This window comes from Macrobrachium rosenbergii, chromosome 49 (assembly GCF_040412425.1).
Source record: "Macrobrachium rosenbergii isolate ZJJX-2024 chromosome 49, ASM4041242v1, whole genome shotgun sequence".
Classification (NCBI taxonomy): Eukaryota; Metazoa; Arthropoda; class Malacostraca; order Decapoda; family Palaemonidae; genus Macrobrachium; species Macrobrachium rosenbergii.
In genome coordinates this window covers 23,933,754-23,941,668 of record NC_089789.1, presented here as the reverse complement: position 1 = coordinate 23,941,668, position 7,915 = coordinate 23,933,754, and the positions used below count along the sequence as shown (strand labels likewise).

At 38.5% G+C, this 7,915-nt stretch overlaps 1 protein-coding gene across 1 annotated transcript; it reads left to right on the top strand.

Moving 5' to 3' along the window:
- Positions 1-402: 402 nt before the first annotated feature.
- LOC136832171 (uncharacterized) lies at positions 403-7,027 on the top strand. The gene is made up of 6 exons (XM_067092922.1): positions 403-526; positions 1,493-1,634; positions 2,728-2,968; positions 3,479-3,598; positions 3,731-3,922; positions 4,116-7,027. The coding sequence occupies exons 2-6, from the start codon at positions 1,493-1,495 to the stop codon at positions 4,315-4,317; spliced, it is 897 nt and encodes a 298-aa protein (XP_066949023.1). The 5' UTR covers positions 403-526; the 3' UTR covers positions 4,318-7,027.
- Positions 7,028-7,915: the final 888 nt, after the last annotated feature.

Genomic DNA, 7,915 nt, shown 5'->3' with positions numbered 1-7,915 from the left:
CATCGCCAGAAAAAGAAAATTGAAAAAAGGAAATAAACCGTCGTCACATACCAAACTAATCTATCCTACCCGATCCCCACGCCAACCACTGACCCGGTGACCTCGATCAAGTACATACCGGCCTTGGTGGCGTGGCCGATACCCTAAGAACAAAACGACTCCTGTAAATATATAGTCATTCCATGCCAATGTTTATTTCATCTGACGCCGATTTCACAGAAACTGCGATAAAAAGGATATTCTCATTTGAAAGCTGAAGGCGCTTGTTGACACAGATACTGCACGCGAGCGTTTCCTGGATCACATCCCCAAAAGATGTTTTTACCAGAACCAGTTGGGGCCCCGGAAGAAGCGTAGCGAAAAGAAAAAAGCGGGGGACCCGTAGCGAGCCTGGCGATGTATTAAAGGGGCGTCGTCTGCTGTCAGAGCGTCACTAGTGAACTTGGTGGTGTGTGATGTGCTAAGGAACCCAACGGAAAAGAACACGTCTTGTTGGTGTTAATATAATATAAGTGACTCTTAAAAAGTAAGTTTTAAAATCAAAGTCGTGTGATAAAGTGCCTGCATGCTGGCTTCACGATTTCCGCGTACGACACTAGATTCATTGAGGACTGCTCGAGGAAATGTCTATATAATTCAGGGATGACCCAGCACAAATATTTTAACAGAAAACCTCTTGTTAAAAGTTGTGAAACAATTTTCAGCATCTTTGTTTAGTGCAACTGGATTACTACTTACTGCAACTTCGAAATCTCCAAGATGCGCCAGTTCCCATTACCTGTCAAAATTATTAGTATTCATTGTGTTTAAGAACGTGAATTCTTCTCTCATTCTAAAGTTTTCTTGTATGATAACTTTACATGTTGCTTAAGAAACTAAATCGGATTTGTTTTTTAATCTATAAAATTGGTAATCTGTCGCAAAGTGAGTAAAAAACTAAAAATTCTTTGACGTCTTAAAATACCGTTCATTCTAACTGTTTGCATGAACGATAATTTTATTCGTGTCAAAATATCAGCTCTGGTAAATTGCCTATATTGTAATCAGAACCTGTTGAATAACTATTCTAATACCTAAATCCACAATGCGTCGCTTTATTCTAAAAGCGACTACCGCCATGTAACCGAAGTCATGGGGCCCATTAAATTCACTAGATTTCAAATAGATTCTTGATAAACCGTCCCGCTTCCTCGCTCATCAAAATAGCTTGCCGAATCATTGCCGGACAGCCGAATCTAATGTAAAAGAATACACCATGCTTTGAAATTAAAGGAATCTTAGCCACGCGTTCTTGCTCTTTTTAAATCACGTTGCATGCGCAGAAATTAATTTTGGTCTTGCGCATACATATATAATAATAATAATTTATTACCATTAATCAATAAATTTTTCTTTTCGAAATAAACAAATTGTATTGTTTTAAACAACTAAAGATAAGTTACTAAGATTCATTTTCCCTGCACAGCGCACTAACCCCGTCTCCCTCTCGCAGATGCATTCTTGGCTGCGCGTGTTGGTGCTCATATCGCTGGCGGTGGTTGCCGTCACGGCGCTCGAAGAGGACACCCAGGCCGAGGAGGTACAAGAAGTAGAAGAGGATGTCGACTTTGTGGATAACAATGAACTCCCTCAAGGTATGAGGAAAGAGAATTCAGGTACCAGCTGCATGCAATGTCAATGTGCCACTTTCTGACTTGCACTAGCCACGTGTATGTTTATTAGACGGCGTGAGGGGAAACTTGAACAGCTAAAAGGGGGTTAGACTATAAAAAAAATTATACAGGTTACTCGCACTTTAAAGGGGCTTGAGCTCTTCTGTGAGAGAGATAAGGCAGTTTCTATTGATGAAACTAATTAAAAGTTGCTCGGTAAAAATAAGCCTTGATATTTCGAAGTGTTCAGTAACAGGACTACTGCATATGTATGCAATCTACATATATCTATTAATAGACGCCAATTAGGTTATAGTTTACATGCCGGTGCAAGTTTATCTAATGAAGGTTAGACCGCAGAGGTCCCCTTGCTCATAGAATAATTTGCAATAAAGTTTAATGATAATACATCGCTAAGTCTATCATTTTATGAACTTGAAGTTTCAAGCAATCGGTCAGTTTTCAAACTTTCGACCAATGTCTTAGACGCTTCACTATGAAAATACAAACGTTTTTCAAAGCAAACATATCAAAATCTCACCGCCAACCTTTCGGTGACTCGCAGTAGCGAAAGATCCAATACAAAATTCTTCACTTGCATACTTGAGAGTCTAGTTTTTGTGCTGGTTGGACGCGGGCAGGTAAGACGCTCTCAATCTATGCCGGTCACAGTGCAAAAGGGATGGGGGGGGGGGGGGCGGTGTACTGAGGGGCCTTTTCTAAGTAACGTACTATATACTAACCAACAGTCAGCAATAAGACGGGAGGAGGAAATGCAAAGTCGCTTATTCACAATTGAAAGCATGAAAAGCTATTAGTAAAAAAAAAATTACAAACATGGGAAAACACGAAAAATTTAGGTATTTGCACACACATTGTTGACTAAGACAGACTGGTGCGATTATTTCCATTCGATTTTTATAAATAAACATTCAGCATTATGACATTAAGTTTTTTAATTTAATATGCTGCTCAGATTTTTAAATGAAAAAAGTATCTCTCAGATATTGAAAAATGTATTGCTTTCATTAGCATGCAGCTGTACAGTAGTGGAATCTTTCCAACCTTATTTCAGGCCGCACTCTCAGTGAATGGAGCGAATCTTTCTGGCGATGGATGGGTTATGACTACGACTACTATGAGGAAGATTACGACAACAACTACTTCTTCCAGCCTGCCAGTCCTCAAATAGGATACGGGCTTCCAGCCGTCGGCTATCTGGCGCCTTCGGGAGGATCACCCCACTCCTCCTACAGCAGCTACGTTCCTGTCCACGCTGCCCAGCAATCGTTCGCTCATCCAGCTAGAGATGATGAGTGAGTATTACTTCTTCTTTCACGATAAAGACGATAGTCCAGAAATGGTGAAAATGAGGTTAAAAATATTTAGGCAAGGACAGAGGAGTGGGGCTACCAGGAAGTAACAGCAGACTAGCTTCTTGGTGGATGCAAGATTTTCAGTTAGGGAAGATGGGACCAGGAGAATACATCAAAGTTTTGGCGTCAAAAAAAACGACCTGTTTTTACAGATGTCTTTCAATTTCCCTATGCAGTTATGTTCTGCTGCTCAAACCATTTTTATTAACTTCTCTGGCTAGATCTAAAATACCACTTCCATTGATTTTTTTTAAGAGTATGTCTTACGGCGTAGCGCCTTGTCAGAATTTTACTTCTGGCAAAATACAAAACAAACGAATAACATGATACTCTCCGGCGGATGAAATTAGCAGACACTTCATTTATGGAAAATCAATACCATATCCTAATAGTATTGCAGATCAAAGACATGCATTTTCCTATTTTAATTTTGCTTTCTTCCTCTTTCAGCTACGACGAAGACAGCTGGTCAATGACGGATATGTTGTTCGACATGGCAATCACTGTTGTTCCCATTGGTCTCCTCCTTTCTGCTTTGCCAACTGGTCTCTTCACCTTCGCCATCAGAAGGTTATTTGGATTTTTTGGTCATTCAACAACTTAATGAATTACTGAATATTTAGCATATTAGATTCAGTTAATCTTTAATATTTTAAACACATGACAGCAGGGGCCCCAATAACTCTCTTTTTTCTTCATCAGACGTAGCTTCGATGACAGCAACTTGCTGATGGACAGTCTTGAGCCCACTGAAGTCAATCGCATCATCTCCCTCCTGAAGAGTGACCTGACCGACCGCAGGTGCCAGGAAGAACTCTTCTGTGAGATCAGCAAAGTTGGCGAGTATGACGACGCTTCTTACCTACAGAAGGCCTTCTACTACATCTCAACTCTGTAAGTATACTTCTCACCTCTCACTATGTTATACCAAAAACTACATTTACTAAGAGTGCAGTGCAATTTTTTCTTCCTAGTGTCACATTACACTTTGCTTCGAGCTGTATAACCATGCAATTTCATAAAATGACTTTCATGAGAAAAACAACTAAGAAATAACTTAATTTTTATGTACATGAAAATTTTGCAGGACACCAGATTTCCTGGCCAGCAGATTTGGTGTTGGCAGATTGTTCCGCACCACACGCTCAGGATACTGCCAGGCACTGCAGTGCCCTTCTAAACCTTTCCTAGAACCTCCCAAAATAACCCACGAGGTTACAGATACCAACCTCATCTCTGAAGTTGTCACGGATGCCGAAAAAGAGGCTACCGAGGTGTCTAAAGAATGATTTGAACCGCTGCTTACCTTGAAATAAAACAGCCGATCGTGACAAATGAATCATCATCATCATCATCATTCTGCAATTCAGCTGACTTTTGTTCTTTGGAATACCTTAGTTCTGTTTAGTTGCTGGCAACAAACACTTCACGAGCTGCTTTATTAGTGAAGTCAACCACAGCAGACCTACATACGAGCAAAAGCAAAGTAAGCTAGTCATGCTAACCAAGGATGCATACGTAGGCGTCGCATCACATCATAATGCACCCAAGGACATGGCTATCATTTAAGTTATTAGTAATCAGTATATATATGCAAATGTTCTAGAAAACTAATTTTTTTGTTCTCGGTTTTTTTCTAAATCTCTGGGTAGGTTTCTATTTTAACCACTGACGTGAACAGGTGACCGATATCTGTAGACAAATGAAATGTAGACAGACCTGCGGCAGACGCCACTGAACCACGTGACTTAAGTTTAAATCTCTCACGGTGCCATAGCGGCCACAAAGTCTAGAAATGCTCACATACGCTAACTTATCTGCTGCCATTAGAGCAACAGCTCGTGCAATGCACAATTAGTGCTGTGAGGTTATGTCGATGAAAAAGCAGATAAAACTTTGTGACTGCCATGCTGACTTGATGGACTTCAATTTGTGCTCCCTAAACATGTGTTCAGTTCTGCACACGAATTATCTATCTGAATCAAAAATCATTTCTTTCCTCATGAAATGGCATACAAAACGCCAACAGATTTCACTCCCTATCCAAGGTTCGCAAAGCAAACCGTAAAAATCAAATGAAAATGGATGCCAATCAGTGTGTACTTTTTGTGGTCCATTAACAAGATTCCCATTTTATTTTTTTTAAGCATCCCACGTTCCACACCATTATGCGTTTCACATTTCCGTTTACAGGATATTCATTCTGCACTACTACATAACCTTCCGTAATTTAAGTGTGTGTGGTTAACGTGACTGATAACGATGTAGATATTGTATTTATTTTTGTATACGTAGAACAATGTATCATCTAGCTATTGGGGCTGGCCCTCAATCCGTTTTATACTCAGGCTCTCCTCCTGAATACTTTCCACAGTACTTTTAAGGTTGCTCAAATGACATTATTAGGACAGAACGCTTGACGCAGGGAGTCGGTAACACCTATGCCAAGATTAAAATGTACAGCCAAAAATGTTTCAAGTTTATGAATTATACTTAACGTTGAAATTAAATGTAAAAGTGAGTATTCTACGCATTGAAAGAATTACCATTTGAAAGACGAGTATTTCTTAAAATGGCACAATATTCACATGGCTAAGGTGAAACTGAATCTTTTCATGACTACGGGTAGACTTACAGCCAAAGACTTCAAATGGATTAGCACACGTCTGACATTCAGTATTTAAGGTTGCACTGATAGTTACATATGACTTGTAAACATTGACCCTACTATATAATGCCACAGCCCAGTCTAATGGCTGCATCTTCATTTTTAACTGAACAGATGTGTACTCAGATCAGATCAAAACAAGTGACAACAAAGACTGGTGACATTACCTACGCAATGTACTTAAAACTTACGAACTGACTGTTCAAGTCACACAAATGTAACTTATCACACAATCACTGGATTTTATTATGCAAAAGACACCAGCATATACTTAAATTTGCTCAGCTCTTCATAATTTCAGATAAATTTAATGAAATTAGTACTTAAGTAGCAAACTTCATGTAAGGCTGAAGTCACTCTGCCCTTTTAGTGAATATAAACTTCACTAATCCTAGACATAATCATAGCATGCTTATCAGTACATACCTACCTGGGTTATTTTTGCCCCCAAAAACCACTGGTGCTATTTCATCATTACAGTGAAGAAATAGAGGTCCAGAGACGGAAATGGACTTAACCTAAGACAAGACTGTGATATAGATTTATGTTAGCTAGACAGCCCAGAATGCCAGACATAGACGATAGCAATGACATGATTGATAAAATCTTTTCTAGCATAGCAAATAGCTCTTAACAATTTTTCGTAGAATGACAACTATCTGACCTCTCTTTTATTAGTATTAGTATTAGTATCCCATTCAAGAAAACTGTGGAGCTGCATTGAGGCTCAGATCCTACAGAGACATCTAGCCAGACGTGAAGATCTGCATAGTTTCTTACCGAGTTACCGACACCTAACACTATCACTTCTATATCTCTTAAAAAAAAAGGCGATTGGAAAAAAAACTCTTCCATATCTTCGTTAAGGAGGCGTCAAACAATTCCTTGAAATGGAGATATGGAAACCGACTTTCCATGACTGAAACGTTAAATGACACAATAGACATGGTTTAACTCGGGTTCACTTTTTCAAAGCATGCACAATAAAATTCACGGGTTATGTTGAATGTTGCATTTTAAGTGACTGACGCCAACGACTACACTTCAGTTTCCAGCGAGTCTCAGTCTGCTAATGAAGTGAACTGACCTACTGACATCTGTTGGACCAAAAATGCAATATGAATGTAATCACAATATAAACAGTTTATTATGACAAGAAACTCTCTCATCATAGTTTTTCTTTTGTTTGGACTTTTAGCACAGGACTTCTGTTATATTTATGATCATGTTTTTTATTTGTTATCACCATTTTGTACTTCCCTTTTGTTATATTTATTATAAATAAGAATATTTATTTTTGTTCTATCAGTACAATAAAAGCATCCTTTTCAGTGTCTTTATTCTTATAAACCAACAAGGTTGCCACAAAGGAAAGCTCCCATTTCACTAACCTCACACTGGAGAGAAAAAAAAAACACAGCAGACAGAAAATGATTTTGAAGGTTCACAGTTTACAACCACTATGCTGAGTAACAAAGTTCCCTCATTCCCGTCTGCAAAACAGTCCTTCTGGCAGCATTATATGGCTGCTGATGTTATCAAATTTGAGAGGTGACAATCCTCCTTTTGTGTCAAGCCTAAATTTCTCTAGTTCGACAAAAACACTTTATTCATGTGTACAGTATATTTACTTATCTGACTTGATTAATGTTTTATTCTTGTGTACTCATACCACCAAATGAAGGCAATATAAGAGAAAGTCGAGACTGCAAGTCCTGAAGCTACAGACTTTCATCCTGCATATTTATATAAGAAACTGGTGTTGAGAGAGGTTGGATGATGGCAATTTTATTTGTGGAGTTCATTGCCCAAACACCGTTGTTGTTACACACAAAAAAATGTAAAAAATACACATTTTACATGTCTTCTGCTTTATATCTCTTCACTTTGCTTCCTTGCCTTCGTTCACATAATATACATTCTAATCTGTGGAAGCTTGATTTACAACTTAATGGCCTTTCTTGACTTGTTCCAAATAATGTTTTCTTGTTTCCAATAAAAATAATGTCAATTTTCAAAAAATCTTTTGTAAGTCTCGATATCTTAAACACAACTATCAGTCCAGCTGCAGGCTCAAATTACCAGACTTCCTGTTTCTGGTTTCTCTATCTATGTTGAAATGTAATTTTTCATGGAATTGCTTTACATAAGTAACTGTTGTTCCGAGTGTTCAAATTTCACTCCTTTCCTTATTTCTTATGGTTTACCCCTGTGATCTT

Excerpts from the sequence above, each read along its gene's own strand:
- LOC136832171 (XM_067092922.1), top strand. The coding sequence starts at position 1,493 with ATGCATTCTTGGCTGCGCGTGTTGGTGCTCATATCGCTGGCGGTGGTT. Across the intron at positions 1,635-2,727 it reads TAACAATGAACTCCCTCAAG|GCCGCACTCTCAGTGAATGG; the intron begins GTATGAGGAAAG and ends ACCTTATTTCAG. Across the intron at positions 2,969-3,478 it reads CATCCAGCTAGAGATGATGA|CTACGACGAAGACAGCTGGT; the intron begins GTGAGTATTACT and ends TTCCTCTTTCAG.